Consider the following 25,574-nt stretch of genomic DNA (forward strand, 5'->3'; position numbering starts at 1 on the left):
TATTGGGATCCGCCATCCATTACAGGTAAGGAATAGGTCACAATACAGCAGGACTTAATTCCAGGGTAACAGAATCTATACTTAATTGTGTAGGTAACAGTGTCTAGAATCCACCGCCCCCCCCACGTCCCCATCCCCACTCCTACCCCCACTCGCTGACACACACACACACACACATACACGGCCTTTCCCCTGCTTTGTCGGGGCAGCACAAGGTGGCTTTTGGATGCAACCTAGACATTCCGCTTTTTCTTTCCTGTAATTGGAAGAGAGGGTTACCTCAGCAGGGAGCTTTTCATGTAGGCTAGGCGCAGATCTCAAGCAAAGGATGAGAGAGCTCCCTGATGCTCAGCGATAAGATCTTTCCTCTAACTGGCTTCCCAACATAGCTAAAAATATACCGCACAAGGAGAGAGCATCCACTCAGGGTGTGCCCTCATGCAAATGAGAGTGGGCCCTCACTGTGAGGGTAAGTGATTAGAAATACTTTTTTTTTTTTTTTGCGGTACGCGGGCCTCTCACCGCTGTGGCCTCTCCCGCTGCAGAGCACAGGCTCCTGACGCGCAGGCTCAGCGGCCATGACTCATGGGCCCAGCCGCTCCGTGGCATGTGGGATCCTCCCGGACCGGGGCACGAACCCGTGTCCCCTGCATCGGCAGGCGGACTCTCAACCACTGCGCCACCAGGGAAGCCCAGGAATGCTTTTTGATGCTGAAAACTGAAAAGGACAAAAAGACAATGAAGGTGAAAAAATTTAGGAGCTGGCCGTCTGAGTAGCTAAGTGGCTAAATTTGAGAAATAAGGAAGATGTTTCCTCTGGCCAACTCTCCTTGTGAGATTCTTGAATATAGGAAGGCAAAAACAGCTCCTTTCACAACGGTAAACCAACTGTGACTACTACATAGTCAATCACAAGAAGTATATGGTAAAGTGTAAATACTATGTTAAGTACTGTTGACTTGTATTCATTCAATAGATACCCACGACACACAAACCACGGACAACAGTCTGTGATATAGGCAGAATGGGTCTTTAACGGACGTTTAATAAATGGTGATAAACTATATTCAATAAAAGATCCTTCAATTTAATTTGATTTCTTACAAAATACACAGACCCTCTAACTTAGTCTTCCCTTTGAAAGCAAGTGTTCATCATTTGAAATAATGCCCTCTGCCCCTACAAACAAACCATTTTAGTATCAGACCAAGTTTTAGAAATTTTTATAATCTCGTTATATTTTCCCTCCCCCGTTCCTACTTTCGCCAACTGATCCACTTATTTTGCCTCTCAGTTTTTCCAGATAAAGTAAACAACTGAATCTGTGTGGTTCACACAGATGCCACAAGTGAGCCAGGCAGGTAATAGTAAATAACAACAAAAGGGAAAGGAGGCAAGTAAACAATGAAAAGCTATAAGTCTTTTCATGTTAACATTTTATTTAAACCAGTACAAGCACCATGCTTAACAGAAGACTGTCCAAAATAAACATGCAATATGAACTCGCACAGACTGAAACCACAGCTTCAGAAGTTGTGCCAGCTGTTGATTTTGTTAAACGATGACAGGAAACTGTTAAAATTCACAAGACTAAACCATTAATGTTTCAAGCCTCCTGAATGAGATTACATCGGACCACCTAAATCAGTGGGAACTACCCTGGCATGTTAGTGATCTCAAACAATATTCAAGTAATTACACGTGTATGAACTATACTCCAAAAAGCAAGAAAACACAGTTTCTATCACAACCTTAATGTAGTTGTTTTAAATATCATAGGGAGATGATCACTGATTTGAAATGTCAAATGGCATAATAAGAAACAAATTTCTCAAGAATATTCAACTTGGGAGCACTGATGTTAAGTGGCCTAAAAGAGTTACATTGTTCCAGAAATACAAAATAAGATTCGTCCAGAAATGTTTGAGACACTTCTTCACATAAGTTGTAAAGGCTCAAATTCTGTAGGTTCCAGTATTATCAGTCTATTGAACAAACAGGGAAAGCAACCATACTAAGAATATTTGAATTGATAGATTACGAGTTACTCTCTACCTTCCACCAAATGTCAGCATTTAAACTCTTATGAAAATATCTTTTCATCACTAGTCCACATTATGGATTAATGACATTGCTCGTGTTTTAAGGTAGTCCAGACATATTTTTAAGAACCCCTTCCTTACTATCTATATGAGTGGGGAACAAAGACAGCCAAATTTAATTTGGCAATAAACTCCTTTAACTGGAAAATTTTTAAAGTGTCAGACCAGGATACAGTTTATGGCTACGTTCGACTCCTGAAAATAGGAGACAAAAAGGGAGAGAAAAGTGCTGACATTTTGCTACAAAGATCATTTAGTAATGACAATACAAAATTCAGCAACACCCTCTTAAACAAGAGTATGTTTAACTGCACTAGGCATTTAGTAAACTTTTTAGAAATAGACAATTTGAACATTTATTTTAGAAGTCAATTAAACAAAAACAGCCAAACAACTTTTTTCCTAACATAATTGCTTCAATACCAGAACAAAGTGAATACTATTCAAAACTCTTTGACATTTTGGAATTTCAGCATAGTCACCTGAGAACAGTTTGCTTCATATGTCATTTATGTTGCCACAAAAATCATACTAAAAAACATGCTGTGATTACGAGTCAGTTCTATTTTGACAACATTAGATGCTATGCAGAACTTATACAAGGCCAACAATTTCAAAACTAATGGTGACTTAGAAGACCATGAAGGAGGTTCCCAGGAAAAAAGCTGCTGCCAAAAAGGAAAGATGAAGTTTGAAGGCTGAATGGGAATGGCTGTACCAGAAATGGAATGTAAAAACTGGAATTACAAAATCTGGAGTTACTATTAGGGAGAAGGCAGAAAAAGAGATTGAATAGGAAATATACTCAAAAAGAACAATGCAAAATTTGGTTAGATGAAAGGGAAATATATATAAAAAACAGAGAACACTCTAGGACAAGGAATCTATAACTCTCCCTATAGGACCAAGGAAGTGAAAAAAATGTTCTACTGATCCCCTAACCTCATCTATTGTCTTGCAAAAATACATGTTATCGATAAGGAGTCAGACAAGCTCAAAAAAGCATGGTTTATCACAGCTCTTTGTCCCTGTTAGAGAACAGGGGAGCTAAGAGTTCTGTGTATGGAGGTCAATATTATCTGACATTATGGAGGACCTTCCAATTAAATTTAAAAAAAAACACCTAAAACATGCAAGACAAAATAAGGAACCTCACTAAAAAATACATTCTTGCAGCCCTAGATTCTCTTATTGCTGCGAACCTGATGAAACAAAATCTCATTTCCTTCATTCAAAAACATTAGAAGAAGTGTCCAGTCACTTGGATTACATTTGCATTTCTGCAGAATTATAAGCATTATTCTCCAATATCAAAATAGCTGTTTAAAGAATTCTTAAACATCCTGGGTGACGTTCTCTCTCTCAGGAAACTGGAATAAAGAACCCTTCCCATTCATTAACCAAAACAAATACCCCCTCTAGCACTTCCTCATCTCCAACTAACTTCCTATTGCTTCCTGTTTTTTAGATTAGTGAAGCCAAACAGTGTTGGAATAGAAGATTCAATATTGTGAAAATTCCAACTATCTTCACCTCTTTATTAAAGTTGGCACAGAAAGCTTAAAAAAATGCAAAGCACATATGAATGGGAGATACGCCAACATTAAAAAAAAAGCCTTTGCTAGTTTTGAAATGATTAAGATATTCTTAATAAAAGAATTCACTCACCAAATCTGGGTAGTCTTTAGAGTCTCAAGACCTTTTGTCAAATTAATGTCAAGATAATCTTAAACAGTTACTCATATGTTTTTAAAGTACACTATATATCAGAATCCTTGCTTTAATAATGCCAAGGATACCATCATCTAACAAGACAGGTGTCCAGTTTAGAGTATCTTCTGACATTTAGGATGTAAGATGAGATTTCTATTGATGTGTTAATGTTATTAACTATGGCCAAGGTTTTAAGATAACCATTTTTTTTCCTATGGCACAAAACTAATCACAAATATGCCCCAAATTATAACTCTCAACTGCCATATATTCACCAATGCAAGTAGATAGTTGGAATTTTTAAAATATCAAGTTGATTTTATTACAAATTCCAGATACACATATTAGAAAATTGTTTTACTTGGACCCTTCACAAAAGTATTAATTTCACCAAATCTGGAATACTGGCAGAGCGTATAAGTCTTAAACTAAATGTAAAGCTAACAAAGGCACAGTATTAACACATGTAAAATAACGAGCATTCACAGGACATTAAGAGGTGCTTTATAAATAAAGTGTTATTAACGTAGATTCAAAACTATCTAGAAATGACACAACCAGGAATGAGGCCCTTAATTAGTTACAATCCATCAATTTCTAAGACTAAAATGCTATTTTCCATAAGAAGAGAACCTAATAGTCATAACTTTATTATAAAATCTAACTTCCAGACCTTAAGAACAAGCAATTGATGAAAAGTTTCTGGACTTGATTAAAAGGATACAGAAAATTAAGAAGGCATGGAATTGATGAAAAAAATGCTTGTAATGCAGATTATACTATAGTAAGTTATTATTCATGGCTCAAAATTGGGTCACTCAAGTCTTTTATCCCAAATTGATTTCAAAGATTTGACAAGTGATAATATGCTATTTTCATATATAAACTGCTATATCCAGTATTTGTCAAAAGGAGGCAACTGTTGTCTATCACAATCTAATACCCACTTTCCAATGGTGTCTGTAAATAGTAACAAATTCTGAACCATAAGTTGTAGAAATTAGTCACAAGAGTGCAAAAAGTCCCTGGAGAGAAGTAGTCCACCTAACAATTACAAATATAAGGAAACACTTTACAAAGTTTCATTACTATGAAGATGATTTCCCCTTTGTTCAAACTTTGAACAAATGAAGAATTTTTCTTTACTGCAGGTAACAGACTGTAAATAACAGTGCATTTTTAGGCATAAATAAGTATTTATGTCTGGTTCCAGTATGGTCAGGTTAATACATAAATACTTTAGAAACACAGAAGTTCACATTAGTGGAAAAATCCAAGTTTCTCACGTAACCATTCTTCAGTTAGGTCTTCGGTATTTCTTATTTCAAATACCTTAAGAAAAAAATCAAATATTTTGTATATTTGAGTATTAAATACCAAATTCTCCTTCCTTTCATGTTGGTCATGACTTAATCTGTGTAAATTAGATATACCTTTACGTTTCTTTAAGTGCTAGGGCCTCAGTTACCAAAGTTTAGCAATCAAGACAGCATAAAATCAAAACTCTTAAAAGCACAAATCTACAAATGTTCTAAAAGAGTAGTTCTGTAAATATTATCCACTAAAAGAGAGAGCCAAGTATACACACTTAAAATCAATCCAGTTAGGAACTGGAAGAGCAGGTGCTGATCCTTCACAGGTGGAGGGAATACAGCTCTTTTTATAAGGATAGATTAGTGGTCCACAGCCACAAATCTCTAGCCAGAATCTGAACACACACAGGCCCAGAAAGTATAACGGCTATAAAAAGACAATTTGTGTAAGACAATGTAATAGAGCAGAAAGGATGGCATTTGAGGCCAGATGAAAGTTTGAATCCTAGCTCTGAAATGTACTAATATACAACCCTAGGCAAGTCATTCATCCTCTGAACCTCAGTTTTCCCAGATAAGAACAGGAGTTTCACCATCAACTTACAGAGCTGTGGTGAGGATTCAATCAGATTATTTGTAAAAGTAACTTGTAAATTGTAATGCCTTAATTCCAGCACTTTAGGGCAGGCCTAGGATTAGAGCAGACATGAGCCTGTTAACAGAGCTCCTTCCTAACCACCCAATCCCCTTAGAGCAACTCCAGCATATTCCCGTGGTACAAATGAGGATACGTAGTGTCTATAAGTTGGTGGTATCAATGACAATCATGTGGGCTAAAGGGAAAAAGCAGAGGGCACTTAAAAACATCACCTGGGTTGATAATTAAGCACCCAAGGGGAAAACCCTGCTCTCCTTAAAATAAAAACTGAAAGGAAATATTATTTAATACCATTCCAGTGATGTAAAATTCTATTTCAAAATGTTAAATGTATATACTTTTTCAACTCAAACTAATGCATGGAAGTTAAATAAAGTTTGAAAGCAAGTACCACTCTTACCTTTAACCTTCAAAAATGCCATAAAACAATGGGAACATGTTAAATCTTGAAGCAGGTGTCTCATATGAAACAGAATGTTCTAATTTAATAAAGCTAATACGTATTCTTAAAATTTTAATTTTAGATTTGGAAACAATACAGTTAACTGCATAGCATGGAATTCCTGCACAGAATTTGGTTCATTTAGTCTATGGTAAAGGGCCCAGAGAAGCTTCAAATGCTGCATTTATCTACTAGAAATTACATTATGGAAGATGAAAAATTCTCAATAGATTGAGTAGTTTTCTAAAGCTGCCTATGTTTTGAATATGAGTTCTTGTAATCAACTTATAATTTTCATTCTGAAAACACACTTTTGGTTAAAGACTTCTATCATTCTATTTCCAACTAATAAAAAGCTCTAGTTTACTGCTCTGTTCTAAATAACTTTCACCTACATAAAGAAATACTTAACTCTTCAGATTACTTGGGTATTGCTCTATTTACAAAGGGAAAAAATTGTCTCAACAAGTTAGTCAAATATAAATGCCACCTTGGTGAGTTCAGCTGTTTGGACTAGCTTATTCTTACTCCCAGCATACATCATCTGTTGTTCAGGCTTACATCCTGGAAGAGACAGATCAGAGTAGAAATGAGACTTAAATTTTGAAAGAGTGATGAGTTTTCATTATTTACTTTATAAAAATGACACATTTAGGATTTCCTATGCTATCAAGTTTACAAAAACTTCTGTCTAAATGTGTAAAGGCTGTATTTTGAGTCTTACACTGCATACTGCCTGCACAAAGAGAAACAGCTATATTACTAATGAACAAGGCTTTAGGTCAGCAAAAATAAATGAGGCTAGATCTCTAAAGATCTTGACTTTTAGAGCCTTGCAAATACTTTAAAACATTTCGGCACTTAGTTTTGACGGTAAATATCAAGATGAATTTTACAAAGGCCTAATACATATAGGTTTGGGGATGCTGTTGGGTCAGTAGTGTCAGGAGACTGACTCTGAAAAAAGGTTACGGTCTGTTTACGTATTAATTAAAAAATAGACTGCAGTATATTTTAAGTGCTACATAAATGATAGAAATAATAAAGTTCAGGGAGGAGTTCAGTGAGCAGAAACTTTATTGTGGGCTTGAATGGTGGTGGCAGTGGGAGTTCTGGTGATAATGGATACTTTAAATACCAATAAGCCATTTTAATATCCAATGTAAGCTACTCTGGGACTATTTTCAAGATTATAGGCATATCACTGGTAAGTACTATTTTAAAAATAAACACCAAATATATATCATAATCATACACATAGTTCACATACTTATAAATAAAATTAAAATACAGAAGAAAATGTACTTTTGATATTTTAAAATGTCATTACATTTTCCTTAAAATCAATTCCTTAAAACATCTGTACAATTTGACCTAACTACACTTCTAGGAATCTATCCTAAGAAAAGCAAGTTCCAAGAGATGATGCTTTATAGTAACATCCTTTTAGGGATGCATTCATGTGTGTATGGGCGTGCGCACATACTGCAATTTAGGTTATTCAACACTTTTCCTCCTTAAAACGAGCATAAAATTTGTCTAGTATAAAAATGGTTTAATTTGATCAGAGCCAAATATGCACTTTTTAAAGAAATTCACTTACCAACAGGACTGGAGAAAATAAAGCACAGAGGGTATGAAACTCTTCCATCATCATGTTGATACTTATAACTATATACAATGAAGGTTTTTCTCAAGTTAAGGAAACTAAAATTACTGCTCTGTTTGAGACAAGTACTTATCAACAAAGTTCTGAAAGAAAACACGCACCAGGGGAGCTAGTGGGTGGCAAATTTCTATCCTATCCATTTAGGCCACACCTTCATTATTCATTATCTTTCCACAAAATTATAAATGGGCCCCCCGCCAAAAGTTATAACATCTTATACTCTCTCACAAATAAATTTATTAAAAGTATAGATTTAATGTGGATTTTTTCTCTTTCTCAATTTTTATTATAAACATGTAATAATAAAAGGAACTTTTAAAAAATAATATTAATTTTTTGGTTCTTTTCCAATATGAGCATACATTTTATTGAATAATTTGGTCATGATCATGGTGTAGAACAAAATTGTGTAAAATATGTCTTTTAGAAGTTGAACAAATGAACTTCATAAATAAAATGGTGACCACTTAAAAAAACAAATCTTTCTAAAGCACTAAGAAAAGGATATCGAGGTTGTCGTTCAGGTAGTTCATCTTTAAGTTCATCTGGTGAAATGCCCTGGAACCATAAAGAAAACAACTTTTAAACATTTTCTTACCCATAAATTCTTAAGAGATATACCAAGCACCTATTCTACTAATAGGTATAAATTCATAACCTTATACCACAACATAAAATTTTATTTTACTAAATTGTACATAAGCTGAGGTTGTTAAAACCTCAGTGCAATGAAAGCCTACTCCAGCCCACTCAGTTTAGCTCTGTGTATTAACTAAACATGGGGCTGAGAGGCAGAGTAGTCTATGCTCATGTTCCAATTGTCAGGAAATAGTGAGATAAGCCAACTCCTCAGAGCAACAACAATATCTGATTTAGGGGAAAAAAGTTAATTTCTTTTCACTCTAAATTAGTTACTTGACAAACTAAATACTTAGGTTAAAGGGCTTTACTTTTTAATTACTGGCCAACCAATCTAGAAGCAAGTTATAAAGCTGATTCAGTTTTGGGGCTTCCCTGGTGGCGCAGTGGTTGGGAGTCCACCTGCCGATACAGGGGACATGGGTTCGTGCCCCGGTCCGGGAGGATCCCACACGCCGCAAAGCGGCTGGGCCCGTGAGCCATGGCCACTGAGCCTGCGCGTCCGGAGCCTGTGCTCCGCGACGGGAGAGGCCGCAGCAGTGAGAGGCCCGCGTACAACAAAAAAAAAAGTTGATTCAGTTTTTCCCAGACATATAGCCCTAACTTCTACTACTTATTACCCTGGATTTCATTAATGTTTTATGGAAGGTGATTATATTACCAAGACAATGCACTACACAATAATTAGCACATGCTTTTCATGCATAATGATCATGTCTAAAGGTTTAGAACTCGCTTTAGAAGTAACTGTAACTAATATAGCATCTTTTGGGCAATAATAATTGCTTAATGATAAAACTATATTTAGCTGATCCAACAAACCTCAAGCTCTTCATCCAGCACCACCAGGCGTTTATCCTTATCAATTTTCACTAAAATAAAAATATAGTATGAGTAAACTGTGATTCTGATGTGACTTGATCTACCCAACCCACAGAGTCCTAGCCCTTTTTTTGGTATCCAAAATTAAAACAGGAAGAAACACAAGCATAAAACACAAGCTTGACTCTACAAGCAGTCAGCATTTAAAAGCTTTTACCCAGAATTCCTAGCACCTAATTTGCTAATTTAGAACTTTATGTCAACTCCTTACATTTACTGTGTATATGAAGAACTTCGTAACTCAAATGCACTTCCTAGATGATAAGAAAAGGTCTGAAAAGGTCATTGTGACTGAGACTGGTTTATTGCACATGGTTAGAATTGCAAGCAAAACGTGGACCAAGGGTCAGGACAGAACAACCGCCAGATTCCCAGCTTCTTCAGAGTCAGGATTTCACGGTGCAGTATGAGTATTCTGAGAAAGTGAATTACCAAATAGTAGTGATATCTCTATTAAAATACATGCAACAGAGCCCAAAGCCAAACTGAAATACGTTTAGATAATCTATGCCTATATTCTTTTCCATTACTCTGAAAAGTTATCTAATTTTTTATTTTGCACTAATTTCATAGTAAATCCTGTGAGACACAATATGATCTCAAATAGCTTTACTCTTTGTGGCAAAGTGGCACTGACGCACATTGTCACTTTAATGAACTGTATGCCTACGTTGTAGTATTTGTTTGTAAAAGAACCATAATTCAACAAGCTGTCACCACCTCATTAATTCACATCTGCCAGATGCACCTGTTAACAGTATATAGAGTTTTACATTCTCACCCCCTCATTCTTCCTTTATCTTTCTAAATCACTACCCACATATTAAATATTACCTAAGAATATAAAAGAAATCTGCATAACATCACATACAGTTCACAGTGGAAGAGGCAATATACAAATCATTCTTTCTACTGTCAAAAGTCAGTGACACTTAAAAGTATTCTCCATGAAACTAGAGTTCAAGTCTACAATTGAATTAAGACCTCAAATCACTTTGAACATAATGCTGAACTGTACCACTTTAGGTGTAGGCAAAGATGTCTGTCTGAGGATTAATGGCCAGGCTATTTTTAGTCCCCTGAGAAGTTAAAGGATGGAGTTGGATGGGTCACTACAAATGACCAAGTGACCAAGAAGATGATCATCTTCTCCAGAGCTGTGTAGGCAGCTGAGGGCGGAGGCAGGACACTCTGCCTCTGTAGCTGCTACTTTTTAAAGTGACCTAACAGATGGGGGCTGGTGGGGGGGGGAATTAAAACTGGAGGAGGTAACTTTCTAAAGGTTCAGGTTATTCGATGTAGCTATAGGATAAAGCCAAACTCCAAACTAAGACCATGTAACGGAGACAATCGTTTTTAGCTTACTTATAATGGCAGCATTGTTCGTCTCTTTGCGAAAACGAAACTTTCTCAGCTTTTCCACTAAATCTTCAGCAACATCACAAACTACCAAAGACTCACTCTAGAAAAGACAAAAATCATGTTATCAAATGCCATGACTTCAATATACATATGTACATGTTAAAGTTATAAAACCTAATACCTTTATGAAGGTATACTGACACCTACAAATGTCATAATTATGTGAAAGTATTAATGTGAAACACATGAACACTTAAAGAGCTTTTAAATCTACCAAGCTTTGTATCTACGTTATTAAATTATACACATTTGTTCATCTTATATGTAGGGTATACTTTCTCTTTGGCTACTAAATATCTCAAAGAACTAGACACATAATAATGTGCAATTTCATCAGAACTGTAGAGGAAGGGAAGAATAAGGGAAAAGTCAAGGATCATTGCTGTTAGAAAGTATAATATTTTTGCACTATGCAGCAAGAACAGGAAAATCATCTTATTACACTTAGAGTTAATAAGGCCTTAGTTCATTTTTGAGTCTCACAACTATGAAAAAATAAAAAGAAGCAAAAGTTATGAAAAATAAACCATAAAAGACCGATTACATTTTATATCTTAATTAAATGACTACATGGATCAAAAAAAAGGAGCTATTAAGAATTATGAAAGCAAAACCAGATGAAACAAATATAAACACTCAAAGAACCTTTTATAAATTATGAATAAATATTAGAAACTCTTCTCCAGAAATCTGGCAAGGAAATTATCAAAAGCACTCTTCTTTTAGTGGTACAAATGCACTATTGATTGCAAGCATGTGGATGGAAATCTTTTTCTTTAATGTGTAAACTTTGAACACATACAAAAGTAGAGAATAGTATAGTGAAATCCTATGCACTTAACACTCAGCTTCAACCATAATCAACACATAGCTAATCTTATTTCATCCAAAAACCTCAATACTGCCCCCATGGACCGTCATATAGGAAAGGCCCAAAGTCATTTTAACTATAAATATTTTAATATGTATTAATAAAATGACAGTATGTGCCATTAAAAACATAACGACAATAACATTATCTCACCTAAAAAAAAAACTAATAATAATTCCAGTGAATTATTCAAGTAGAGTTCAAAGTTCAAATTTCCCTATTGTTTTAATTTTTTTTTTTTCTTTTTTAACAGTGAGTTTGATTGAGTCAGGTTCCAAACAAGGTCCACATTCTTTGGTCTCTCCATATATGGGTCTCCCCCCACCACCCACTTCTTCAGAAAATTATAAGTGTTTTGAGACCAATGCCAAATACATGTCTCATTACAATCCGAAAGAATTAAGGCTTCAAATTTTAAGTTAAAAGGAAAATTTAAGAAAAGCCTGCTTTTTCATCCTGTGTTGGGTAAATAAGAGCATATGTTACAACAGTAAATAGCTATCAATTTTAAGTTGTCCTTTAAATTCATAACATTGGTAACATATAAGTTATGATATACCATAGGATGTGCTATTTATACAATTAGAAAGTACATCCCACCAATACATATTATCCAATAAATTAGGTTCCTGTAGGAGTCATGTATGTCCATCCTTTTACTTCTCTTTAGAGAAAGAAATGCTAAGTCATATGGAGCTTCCTGAATGCAGTATTCAAGCCTAGTCTATTTTTTCCTATCTTTCAAGAAAGAGATATAAATCAGAAAACTAGAATTTCCAATCTTTCATCAACCAAAGATAGAACCCTTTAGTAGAAACTAATAAATACTTTAGATTTTTGTAGGCAAAGAGCAATTTGTCATGAGTCTTATCTTACAGTTCTGATACCCAGAGCTGCCTGTGCAATCCTGACACTCTAAGAATAGTAAACCAAGTGAAAAACATGCTGTGATTTAATCTATATTGCTTTTTTTTTCATTTTCACCCCTCCCAATACCTTAATAAGGCCAAAAATTCCTTCCTACAAGAAAAAGGACCACGGCTCAGCCAACTCTAATGCTTCCAGTCAACAGAAGCATTTAAAAATCAGTATAACACCCCGAAAACAACACTGTATGGTAAATATTAACATACAAAGTGGAGAGTTGAACTCAAGTGGTCATCTATTGGATAATCCACACAATGAACATTTAATGAGTGTTAGCACGTGCTAAGTGCTGGGGATACAATGATATAAGATAAATAGATTAAAACTATGGGCCCCTCAAGGAGCTTATAAAGTCTATTAGAAAACAGACGTACATAAAAATCATCAGGTAAAAAAATATACATTTGTTTGTACCTAGGATAAGAGCTGGAAAGGAGAGAAACTTGATGCTATGAGAACTTATGACTAGTGGACAACAGCATGGTTACAGGAGACTTGCCTGAAAAAGGCATCTAAAGGACCAAAACTGCCTATGTAAAGGCCCTTTGATTAACGTGAGCACAGCACATCTAAGATAACGAAAGGCCAGTGTGACTCAAGCACAGAGAACGAGCTGTAACACGTACAAGAGGAGGCTGGCAGGGGCTGGACCACATAGGGCCCAGTGGGTTATACTAAGTATTTTGGTCTCTATCCTATGAGCAAAGGGAAGCCACTAAGGTGTTTTAAGTAGGTGGTGACAGGGAAAGTGATCAGATTGCATGCAGGAAACAGGCAGTGCACCTGGATGAATAGACCAAGACTAGTTAACTGACAAGCCTAGTCCAGGTGAGAGACGAAAAGTAGCTTAGACAGACTGATGAGGACAAAGAGAAGCAGGTGAATTCTGTTAATAATTGTTAACGTGTATTAAAGGCTATGAGAAAACACTGTGCTATGTAATTTACATGGATCTCTCTTCATCCTCAAAACAATCCCATTAGATGGGTATTATAGTACACCCAATTTGCAATAAACTTATTAATAAGATTTAGAGAGGTTAAGTATATTCCCCAAAGTTATGCAACTAGGGGAGCCAGGACTCAAGCCAGACAGCCTGACTTTAGCCCACACTTAACCACCACAAAGGAGCTGGTGACAGACAATACTGGGAGGGGTGGATCGGTAAAAAAGGTGACTCCTAAGCTTTTTGGCTTGTGTAAGACTTAAACAGTGCTACCTTTCACTAAGTTAAGGAACACTGAGGAACACCAGGTTTGGGGGGAAAGAGATGAGTTCTATTTTGGACAAACTGAGGGGGCTTTGAGGCACTCAAGAGGGGAAAAGCTTCCCAGGGGATGTTAACTAAATAGTGGGATATAAATATCTGTGCTGGATCTCAGAAGCAAGGTCTGCACTACAAATTCACAAGTCATCTACATATAGGTAAGTGGTAATTGAAGCTATGAGTGCAGGTAAGAAACGAAGGAGAAAAAAATACAGAATGTTAAATGAAGCATTAGGATGGAGCCTAGGACTCCTACTTGTGATCTACAGGATAGGAGAAATGCATGGGAGACAGACAGACCAACAACAGGAGACGACGTAGGAGAAAAACCAGTTCTGTATCCTAGAAGCCAAGGGGGAAACATAAGGGAAGAAAATGCTTCAAAGAGGGGAGCGTGATCAACACCCAGAATGCAGCTGAAAGGTCAGGAAACGTGAGAATTGAAGAGTGAGTCCCTTGGATTTAGTGACCAAGACAAGATCTATTCGATGGAAGTGGGTTGAGCAATGAGTGGGAGGTCAGAGAATAGAACAGTGGGAGTTTTGTGTTTTGCTTGTAATTAAAGACACGAGAAGCATATTTTAAAACCCGATGGGAAAGATGCAGGAGATCCTCGTTGGGTAACTAATTTAATTCTACACTTTATTTTTGAGCGCGGGGTCTAACCCATACGAGACGGAAGCCAAAACCCCCAGACCGCGCAAAACTAAGATTTTGACAGTTACTTTAAGGCCAAGGGTCAAAGCACTGGGTCAAAAGATTTCCAACTACCATAACTCGAAGAAAGCATGGATAAAGAGAAATCCTTAGAGGCAGGCCAGGGGAAGGAGGAAAAAGAAACTAAGGCGAGGCCGAGAGAATGGAGTAAGAATTCGCGAGCCCTTCCCCGCAAAGGCGGCCAGGCCGAAAGTGCTCGGCGTCCGCCGGCCCTTTGGGCCTGGCCCGGGCCCTGGGAGAAAAGCCGGCGTTTGGGGGAGCCCTCGGCTGGGCCAGACCCACGGCCCCTCCGACCCTTCAGCGCAGCAGCAGCTAAAACCTTCCATCCAGAAGGACCCGGTGAGAATCACCCACCCGCGCTGGTCGCACCCTAGTCGCCAAGCCCGCTGGGCGATTCGACCCCGGGCCCGGCAGGAGGATGCTGCCCTTAGGCGAGGCGGCAGCGTCCGCGGGCGGAGGCCAAGACTCAGACTGGGGGTACCCACCAGCAGCCGGGCCGGAAGCGGCGCCGACCCACCCCGGGCGCTGCCCGCCGAGACCGGTTCTGGCAAACAGGAAAGCCCGGCGGGCTGGCCCAGCCCTCCGGCCGGCCCCCACCCTCCCCGGCAGCAACTCACCATTTTCCTTCCGGCCGTCAGCAGCCTTTCGCCTTCCCTCGGGTCCCTTTAAGAATGGCACGACAGCCGCCTCCCTTCCTGCCCGGCGCCAGGCAGAGCCGCCCCCACCAAGCTACGCGGCAGCGGCAGGCCGGCACGTGACGGTGGACGGCGGGCTGCGCGGCTCAAAATTAGCCGAAACGCGAGCGCCCGCTTGCTCTTCAGCCACCGTAAGGGAGGATGCCCTGTCTGATTGGGAGTGGGCGACCGTGCCAAAATACACTCTTAAAACTCAAGCCAGTTTTTGCTTCCTTTTAACTTTCCTCTGAGATCAATTTCCTGGTGACATGATTAAGTCAACGATTTCAGTGGTAAATGTGTGCGTTAACCCTGGCTTCCCTCCCACCCTTTCCGAAACCCTACCCCAGACTCCCACCAGCTTCTGGGACTTGATTAATACATTTCTTTTCTCAATGGTGTTTATTTATTGAAGTATGATTGAATGATGATTGATGTCTAGATGAGTGCTCTCATCTAGAGCCGTTGTCTAATCGCACATTAAGAAGTTTCTGTAGGAGGTGCCGACTTACTGGAGCAAGTTTACTTTTGAATGTGGTGGGGAAAGTAGTTGAGAAGAAGTAAGGTTCGAACTCAGAATGCATACAGGTGCCTTCAATGAAAGAAGCTGCCTGAGGCAAGGTCTCACGGTATTTACAGCTTATCCCCAGCTGCTAGCATGATGCCCCATCCATAGTAGATGCTCAATTCATATTTGCCGAAAGAGTGAAAGAAGCAAAGAAAAAGAAAGTTCCAGAACATGCTCCCACTTACATCCTTCTTCATTAGTATTAGACTGAATTACTAGAATTTTTAAAGTTTGTGTTTAATATTAAATTTAATGAATTGTTAGCATGTTAATAAGTAGCATTAAATCAGAATTCAAAATATATAAATTAATTTGATACAATACCTATGTTTTCTCATAAGTTAGAAAACTAGAAGGATTAGCTATAAGAAGTTCCACAGCTCAACTACATTCTCTTAGTGATCTGCCCCCCAGCCCCAATATTTTTTACCATGACAAGGGAACTGGTAAATTTGACATGTAGTACCATATAAGAAATGGTGGAAGAGAAAATGATTTTTACTGGTCCATGAACAGGTATTTTAGACTTTTGCGGCGAGCGGGAGCCACTCTTCATCGCGGTGCGCGGGCCTCTCACTGTCGTGGCCTCTCTTGTTGCAGAGCACAGGCTCCAGACGCGCAGGCTCAGTAGTTGTGTCTCATGGGCCCAGTTGCTCCCCAGCATGTGGGATCCTCCCAGACCAGGGCTCGAACCTGTGTCCCCTGCATTGGCAGGCAGATTCTCAACCACTGCGCCACCAGGGAAGCGCCGTTATATTAGACTTTAACAAAGATTCTCCCCCACCCCCATCTTTTCCCATCTCTTCTCTCTACGTACAGGAGGAATTGGAGAAAAAAGTGAGAAAATTAACATTTAGATACATGACATTTCGCCTGGTAAATAGTAAAGTCATTGTTTTCCTCTTTCATGTTGTTCTTTTGCGGTACGCGGGCCTCTCACTGCTGTGGCCTCTCCCGTGGTGGAGCACAGGCTCCGGACGCGCAAGTTCAGCGGCCATGGCTCACGGGCCCAGCCGCTCCGCGGCGTGTGGGATCTTCCCGGACCGGGGCACGAACCCGTGTCCCCTGCATCGGCAGGCGGACTCTGAACCACTGCGTCACCAGGGAAGCCCTTATGTTGTTCTTTTAATGTTTCCTAAATGTTAATGGCTATGAAATGGGCTGGTCTCATGTTAGACCCAGAGAGGTTGGGCAGAGTAGTACACTGACAAGAAAAGGACAGTGATGAAAATATGATTTATTTTATTATGTGGGAGGTGTAAAATGAATATAGACTATGTACAGAAATTTTACTTGAACTCAGTCTGTAGAATATTCTTTGAACCAGGCAAAAAAATTACATCTATTTTAAATGAGGTTTGGGAATGCTGTTCGGGCTTGGGTTATTCTGAGGGGGAAAAGTTCAAACTGTATTCTAGCACTTTTCTGCCTGGGTAGCCCCTAGTAAAAACTCAAGAACCTATAAATACTAAGCTGTGTTGAGGTCACTGAAATGTGTTTTATCTCAGGGAAGCATTTGATGTCAAGACAAGATCAGGGTCGAAAGGAAAGGAGTATTCTAATTAAAAATCGAGGGAAGATCAGAATTAGAATAATCTTTTCTGGTCTGAATTTTTCTAAGTCCTCCATTCTCTGTATTGGCAGCCATGCTAAAGTGTTTCTATTATTTACATATTCATTCATGCAACAAATAGTTATTGAGGACCCATTGGCTCTGTCCTGGTGCCAAGATCCAAAACACACTAAAATCCCTACCATTCTAGAACTAACATTCTAATGGGGGGGGGGGGGGGGAGGTAACAGACAATAGCACAGTAAATTAGTAAATATTATAAGTTAGAAGGTGATCTGTGCTGGGGGAAAGAATTGGAAAAGGGAGATTGGGAGTGCAGTGTATGAGGGATTTTTATTTTAAATAGGGAAGTCGCCCTAGTCTTCACTAGGAAGGTCATGTTTGAACAAAGATTTGAAACTGTGGGGATTAAGCATGTTGCTATCCCTGTGTGGGAGGAACATCCCACACAGAGGGAATAGCACTGTAAAGGCCCTGAGGCAGAAGCATGCATGTTGTTACAGGGGACAAAACAGCAGTCCAATAACTGGAGTGAGTTGTAGGTGTGGTCAGAGGGATTAGAGGGCTGGATTCTGTACAGCCTTGTAAATCATCACAAGGACGTGCCCTTGGAGAGACTGAGCAGGGGAGTGACGTGACCTGTTATGAATTTTAGCAGAATCATTCTTTTTAACAATTTTTTAAAATTAATTTATATTTTTAATCTATTTATTTTTGGCTGCTTTGGGTCTTCGTTGCTGCGCGCAGGCTTTCTCTAGTTGCGGTGAGCTGGGGCTAGTCTTCATTGCGGTGGCTTCTCTTGTTGCAGAGCACGGGCTTGAGGCATGCAGGCTTCAGTAGGTGTGGCTTGCGGGCTCTAGAGCACAGGGTCAGTAGTTGTGGCGCGCGGGTTTAGTTGCTCCGTGGCATGTGGGATCTTCCCGGACCAGAGCTCGAACCCGTGTCCCCTGCATTGGCAGGCGGATTCTTAAGCACTGTGCCACCAGGGAAGCCCCTAGCAGAACCATTCTGATTTCAGTGTCCTTCTAAAAGGATCCTTCTGTTGTGTTAGACTGTAGGGATAAAGTGACTTCCAGAGCCAGCCAAGATGGAGTAAGTAAGTTGCAGTCTTTCTCTCCCACTGATTACAACTAAAAGCTCTGGAGAGAATATGAAAAACAACTACCAGAGGACTCTGAAGAGTAAATAATAGCAAAATAGCTAGTGGATTGAGAAAGGAAGTGTTTTGATCACCTCTTCTTTATCCTGTCTGTGAGGGAGGGATTCTCTCCCTAGGATTATGGAGATGGCTGAACACACAACACCCAATACTGGACAGGTGAAATTGACAGCAGTTTTTTAGTCACATATACTCACAGTCTGGGGGAGGGGAACACCAAGTGCCATGCCCTGGGGAACAGAGTGAACAACTAGAGGCTGTGGGAGGCAGGCTTTGTAGCATCAAGAGGGTGAGGTGCCCCCTGGTCCTGCGGGAGGATGTGACTGGCTTATTTGAATAATTCCAGGAGCTGGAAGGAAACTGAAACCCGGTACTCAGGGATAAGCAGGCACCGTGCCTGGTCCCCTTGATAAGGAGGGTTGTTTGGGTAGGGGACCTTGTCCGTGGGAGAGGAGTGGGGATAGAAACTCACAGTTAGGTCATTCCCGATTTCACCAGATATCAAGGCAACACATAATATTACACCTTAATTTTAGGCCTTACACAGCAGGAACATAGAACTTGACAAATGACTGGTATTGTGCTGGTAAGTTTTCTAGTTCTTTTTCCTCCTTTACTGCCTGACTTGAGAGTGGTCTGAATCAGCGAAGCAGAGACAGCAAAACCTCCAAAAGGAACCCTTCCTTCTAGCCTGGGGATGGCGAAAAGGGGCCCCTGGGAAAGGAGAGTGTGGAAGGAAACTCCCTTTTTTTCTCCTAGCCCTGCCCTGAGGGCAACACCAATCAAGTTGGCACTGTTACAGCAGGGCAGGGGCTCAAGCACCTAAAACCAGGAGAGAAAATCCATTTTTCTGCATAGAGGAATTTGGAAAAAGGTCCCTGTTATACAAAAATTGATGGCGGTATCCCAGTTATTTTTTTCCTCCCTTTTCTTTTGTCACTTTAGCTGAAGGACAGGCTCAGTCATGCAGACTGACCCAGCAGTGTAGAGGGCAAATATCTGGAAGCTCCCCATCTTTCAGGCCAGAAGAACGGAGAAAGGGGTCTCTGGGAGTCAGAGGGTGTAGAGGAAATCCTGAAGAGGAGAGACTGGGATTGACACTGGGCACATACCCAAGTTCCACATGTGCAGAACACACCCCCAGGAGCACGGCAAAGACTTTGAGAGCTTAACTACCATATAAACCACTGCCGAGACTCAGATTAAGTCCAGAGTAGCTCATGTGACGAACAGACACAAACAGCATAGTGAAGATGTTGAAAATTGAGCTGCCATTCTGTATCCTGGTTGTGGTGATAGGAACTGTACACCGGACATCATGAATTTTTCTGTATTTAAATTAAAAATTGAATTTTTAAAAAGTAAAAAAAAAAAAAAAAGAACCAACTGTGGGAAATAGAGAAGCAAGGAAACCAGCCAGGAAACTATTGTAGTAATCCAGGGAATACATGGCCTGGACCAAAGTGGAAACAGTGATTTGGTGAGAAGTGCCCAGAACTACTAAGAATTTTCTGTATAAGGGCTTCTCAGCTTCAGAAATATTGACATATGGAGTTGGATAATTCCCTGTGGTGGGTAGGCTGTGCTGGGCATTGGGGAATGTTTGGCAGCAACCCTGTCCTCTACCCACTAGCCACTAGTAGCCCCTCAACCAAAATGTGGCCAGACATTGTCAAATGGTGTCAGGGCCCAAAGGTGAGGATTCACCCCCAGTTGAGAATGGCTGTTCTAGGTGAATGCCTTAAGCTTTGGGCCACAGACTAAGCACCACGTTAGTCATCAGTGTCGGCTCAGTTGGAGCAGGCTTCAGGTGGGCTCCTAACACTTAGTACATACAGATGCCAAAAGCCCAACATCGAAGACCATGAAAGTTTTTTTTTTACTAGAGGGACTTGGAAGTTTGACGGGCTACAAAAGGTTAGGTTCTGCCAAAGGACTATAAGATGTTTCACAGTTCCTGTCATCTATGAGATCACACCGAAATGGCACATTCATTCAATTCTGTTGTGCAGGGATTGTCTCAAAGTTTGAAACTCAAAGTCATGATGCTTATCATTCCTCTTGGTGTCTCCAAAACAGAGATAAATTTGACCTTCCAGGAAATAATGTGCGAGATAGAAAGTCCATATAAAATGAATGAAGGGATTGGCAGCTCCAAGAAAAATGTATAAAAGAAATAATTTTTAAAAACATGTTAATATTTTTAGCATTTCTAATGAGACCTTCTCCTTGGTCACCCAGAAGTATCTATTAGCCTCAAAGGATAAACAGAACCATGATGTCAGGAATGCAAAAGAAAGCAAGCAGCTTTTGACTACTACGATAGGATTTTTGAATCCGAAGAAACACAGTAGTCTTGAAAAAGCCAGACACTACCAAGGGAGAAAGGTTTTATAAAACTGTAAAGCTCCATTAACATTTGAAAATCCAGACCCTGGCAAAATTAAAAGTGGCATTTGATATACGCCATATGGTAGAGAAAACTGAGGCTATGACATAAGGAAAGTACCTGCTGAGGGTAGGAAGGAGAGAAAGTCTCCCTTCCGATCTGGAGCAGCGTGGGAAGAAGAAGGGGCTTGGGGGGGCTTCCCTGGTGGTGCAGTGGTTAAGAATCTGCCTGCCAATGCAGGGGACATGGGTTCGAGCCCTGGTCCGGGAAGATTCCACATGCCACAGAGCAACTAAGCCCGTGCGCCACAACTACTGAGCCTGTACTTTACAGCCCATGTGCCACAACTACTGAATCCCACGAGCCACAACTACTGAAGCCCACATGCCTAGAGCCCATGCGCCACAACAAGAGAAGCCACCGCAATGAGAAGCCCGCGCACTGCAACGGAGAGTAGCCCCCGCTCGCCGCAACTAGAGAAAGCCTGTGCGCAGCAACGAAGACCCAACGCGGCCAAAAATAAATAAAATTAAAAAAAAGAAAGGGCTTGGGGAAGTATGACAGGCAGCCATAGCCAGCCTGTTCTGGCAGGGCTCCCCGGCTGAAGTTTCAGAATGGGGGGTGGGGAGGGGTTGTAGGAAAGCAGGAGGAGATTGGTATGGGCAGTCCACTTTTCCTATGAGAAAGGAGGAGAGGCCTTGCATTTAGCTTTGCGCCTCCTTGAATATGACTCAGGAGCAACAGTGTTCAATGGCAGAGGGGGCCTAGTTTGGTATCTTGAGGTGCTCAGTGGCCTGCAGGGTACAAGCTGGAGGAGCTACACATTCATAGTTCCCTAAGGAACTACCACTGGAAATGGTGAACAGTCTGGTGAACCAGCTAAGCTAGTGCTTGAGGGCTTTACAACCAGAGATAAAGGGCTAGAACCCTGGATCTCAGGAGTGGTTGCTAGCCCGTTGCCACAAAAGGCCAGATGAAACCTGCATCACCTTACTGAGGACTCAAAGGTGTGCAAACTGAGGCCTTGTTTTCCCAGCCCTACCATGAGATCACACGAATACTCTGTACAATTGAATACCATCTTAGGGAGAAGCAAGAGAAGAGGGAGGAGAGACTAAGAATTTTCCTGAAAGAGACCAGCTACTCAAAAGGGGCAGTTAGGGGCTTCCCTGGTGGCGCAGTGGTTGAGAGTCTGCCTGCCGATGCAGGGGACACGGGTTCGTGCCCCGGTCCGGGAGGATCCCACATGCTGCGGAGAGGCTGGGCCCGTGAGCCATGCCCGCTGAGCCTGCGCATCCGGAGCCTGTGCTCCACAATGGGAGAGGCCACAAGAGTGAGAGGCCCACGTACCGCAAAAAAAAAAAAAAAAAAAAAAAAAAAGAATGGCTAAAAGATCGCCGGGAGAGGGAAGAGGAAAGAAGAAGGGCTTTTCAGGCAAAGGGAAGAGCATATGTACAGAGCTGTGATGACTAATTTGATGTGTTGACTTCTCCACGTATTGCTCAGATTAAACATTACTTCTGAGTGTGTCTGTGAGGGTGTCTCTGGATGAGAAGAGCACTGAATCAGTGCACTTGGCAAAGTAGATATCCCTCCCCAATGTGGGTGGGCATCATCCAATCCGTTGAGGGCCTGAAGAGAACAAAAGGCAGAGGAAGGATATCGCCCCCCATCCCGCCCCCTTTTTCTTCCTGATTGCCTGCTTGAGCTGGCACAGTGGTCTTCTGCCCTTGCGCTAGGATTTATACCATTGACTCCCCTGGTTCTCAGGCCTTCAGACTTGGACAGGAATTACTCCACCAGCTTGGCTGGCCCTCCAGCTTATAGACGGCTGAACTGACTGTGGGAATCCCTCTCTCCCTCTCCTTCTCTCCCTCCCTCTCTGGAGAACCCTGACTAATACAATGGCCAATTCTGAAATCTGCAAATATTTTCTTTCACTGATTTCAAAATTCATTTCCTCCCAACACTTTAACTTCTCTGAAATCAGGATGCACCTAGCAATCGTGGCATCTTACAATTTTTTTTCTTGGTGATACATAAAGTAAAGGTGAGGCTTAAAGCACCCTAAAGTGAATGACGTTTAAGTTTGGGGGCCACTTGCTTGCATAGGCCCCTTTCAAGGCCTTACAGTTAATACTGTTTGTGATTATGTATTCACCCTCCTAGAACGGGCCCCCCAAATGATATGTGCTTCAGGCCTCACATACCTGCATCTCTAATGTATTTTAGAAGACTGGTAATTCCATAGGTCTAAGATTTGTATTTGGAGGGAATGAGAGAAGAGGAACAGGGATGAGTGGTGAGAGATTGGAGATTTAGGGTCTAATTTCAGTGAATGACAGCCACATCCACTCAACTGGTAGAAGAAGCCAGAAACTTCAACTCCTGCTACTCTCATGCCCCATGTCCAATGCATCATTAGGTCCTGTATACTTCTTCTGTGACAAGAGTTCTCTCCTTCAAACTGTTTCCTCCTTCTGTAAGTAATAGAGCCTTCTAGTTTTAGCTGGACACACAGCCACCCTGAACAAAGACTGTATTTTCCAGCCTCCCTTCCAGTTAAATTTTGGCCAACAGAATGTGTCATATATCCTTAGAGTTTCCTTAAATTGAAATGGTGTCTCATTCTTCCTCTTTTTCCTCCCTCTTGCTAGCAGGAATCTGGACATGGTGGCTGGAGCTGCAGCAGGTATCTTGGACCATGAGGTGACCTTAGGAATGGGGGCTACACATAGTGGAGCAAAATAGAAGCCTGGGTCCCTTGCACTGTGAAGCACTGTATCAGTCCTGCATTACCTACTTCTGGACTTTCACCTGAAAGAGAAATAAACTTCTATCTCAAGTAAGATACTGTTTTTATTTATTTATTTAGTCACTCACAATTGAAATCACTTCTAACTAATAATCCACTTTGCTGCAAGTCCTCATCACTTTCCTAATCAGAGTTACCAATATTTCTTCTCTGGACTTTTGAAAGAATCTATTAATTGGTATCTCCATATTCACTTATATCCATCCCAGCCTCCTTCCAATAAGTTTTCTACACAATAGCTAAAGTAATTGATTTAAAATGCAAATAGGGGCTTCCCTGTTGGCGCAGTGGTTGATAGTCTGCCTGCCAATGCAGGGGACACGGGTTCATGCCCCGGTCCGGGAAGATCCCACATGCCGCGGAGCAGCTGGGTCTGTAAGCCATGGCCACTGATCCTGCGTGTCTGGAGCCTGTGCTCCACAGTGGGAGAGGCCACAGCAGTGAGAGGCCCGCGTACCGCAAAAAAACTAAATAAATAAAATAAAATAAAATGCAAATAGAATGTCACTCCCTATATTAATTTGCCTGGGCTGCCATAATAGAATACCACAGACTGGGTGGCTAAAACAATAGAAATTTTCTCATAGTTCTGGAGGCCAGAAGCCCAACATCAAGGTGCCAGCAGTCTTTCGGGAGAGAATTCTCTTCCATGGTTTTTAGACAGCTGCTTTCTTGCTGTGTTCTCATATGGCCTTTTCTCTGTACACACGTGTACACAGAGAGCAATCTCTGGTGTCTTGTCTTTTTTTTTTTTTAAATAAGTACACCAGTCCTATTAGATTAGGATCCCACCATTATGACTTCACTTAACCTTCATTACTTACTTAAAAGCCCTATCTTCAAATACAGTCACATTGCAGGGTTAAGGCCTCAACATACGAATTTTGAGGAGGGGACACAATTCAGTCCATAAAACTCTCTTCTTCAGTCATATCAGAGGCTTCTCATTGCTCTTAGGTTATTTGAGTAGTTAAAATGGCAAGACTCATGTATGATCTGGGCCCTACCTATGTCTCCATTTTCATCTCATAGCATGTTCCTCCTCCCTCTCCATGCTGGCCTTTCATTCTCTCAGGTATGCTATGATTTTCCCACCACAGGGCCTTTGCACATGCTGTAGCTTCTGACCTAAATGCTTTTTGTCCCATCCTGTCCCTTTGCCTGGTAAACCTCTTTCCATCAGCTCTCAGGTCAACCATCTGTTCTTTAGGGAAGCCTTCCTTGATCTTCCTTATATTCCCCATTTCCCCATTATTTACTCTCATAGCTCCATGTGCCTATTTTTAATAGCAGTTATAATTTTGCCTTTATATTTTGTTCAAGATTCTTTGGTTAATGTTTGTCTTTTCCATTAGATGATAAACTCCATGAGAACAGAGATGTGTCACTTTTTGCTTATTATTGTATCCCTACTGTTTTCTACAGTGTCTGGCACATATCTGACCCTCAATAAACATTTTCTGAATGAATAAGTAAGAGGTAAGTGGGAGCTGGGTCATGGAGAGATGGATATGCTAAATAAGGAAATTGGAACTTCATTCTCAAGGACATATAGCATGACAACCAAGAAGTTTTGGCAGTGGAGTGAAATAAGACGTGTTTAAAAATATATATGTGTGTTAAAAAAATGTTGCCAGCACTGTGTAGAGTGTACTAGAAAGAATCTATGTTGGAAATAATGTTACAAGTTTCAATGGTTGTAGCAGTTATCCAAGTGGAAAATAAGGGCTTGTCTTAAATTTGTGTCAGTTCCTGTTCTTTTTTCTGAGAATTC

At 40.5% G+C, this 25,574-nt stretch overlaps 1 protein-coding gene across 3 annotated transcripts; it reads right to left on the bottom strand.

The window, feature by feature from the left end:
• Window positions 1-600: 600 nt before the first annotated feature.
• On the bottom strand, window positions 601-15,366 carry GMFB (glia maturation factor beta). Of its 3 annotated transcripts, none has more exons than XR_003433645.1 (7): window positions 15,240-15,366; window positions 10,784-10,880; window positions 9,359-9,408; window positions 8,406-8,455; window positions 7,832-7,916; window positions 6,719-6,792; window positions 601-718 (listed from the first exon to the last, which is right to left on the bottom strand). XR_003433645.1 is itself a non-coding variant. In XM_027111282.1 (7 exons), the coding sequence occupies exons 1-7, from the start codon at window positions 15,240-15,242 to the stop codon at window positions 5,076-5,078; spliced, it is 432 nt and encodes a 143-aa protein (XP_026967083.1). In that variant the 5' UTR covers window positions 15,243-15,365; the 3' UTR covers window positions 1,419-5,075. The 3 variants fall into 3 exon arrangements, 2 of the variants coding, with proteins under 2 accessions (XP_026967083.1, XP_026967085.1); XM_027111282.1 differs by lacking the exon at window positions 601-718 and adding an exon at window positions 1,419-5,147 and having other exon boundaries at window positions 7,832-7,917; window positions 15,240-15,365; XM_027111284.1 differs by lacking the exon at window positions 601-718 and adding an exon at window positions 1,420-5,147 and having other exon boundaries at window positions 7,832-7,914; window positions 15,240-15,364.
• Window positions 15,367-25,574: the final 10,208 nt, after the last annotated feature.

The sequence above is a fragment of the Aethalodelphis obliquidens genome, unplaced genomic scaffold (assembly GCF_003676395.1).
Source record: "Aethalodelphis obliquidens isolate GAN/ISIS:26980383/991018 unplaced genomic scaffold, ASM367639v1 scaffold10, whole genome shotgun sequence".
Taxonomy (NCBI): domain Eukaryota; kingdom Metazoa; phylum Chordata; class Mammalia; order Artiodactyla; family Delphinidae; genus Aethalodelphis; species Aethalodelphis obliquidens.

Bases quoted from the DNA above. Each gene is read 5' to 3' on its own strand.
- GMFB (XM_027111282.1), bottom strand. The intron at 7,918-8,405 runs ATATCCTTTTCT...TAACTTGAGAAA, and splicing joins CTACCTGAACGACAACCTCG to AACCTTCATTGTATATAGTT. The intron at 6,793-7,831 runs GTAAGTGAATTT...TGTCTCTTCCAG, and splicing joins TATTTTCTCCAGTCCTGTTG to GATGTAAGCCTGAACAACAG.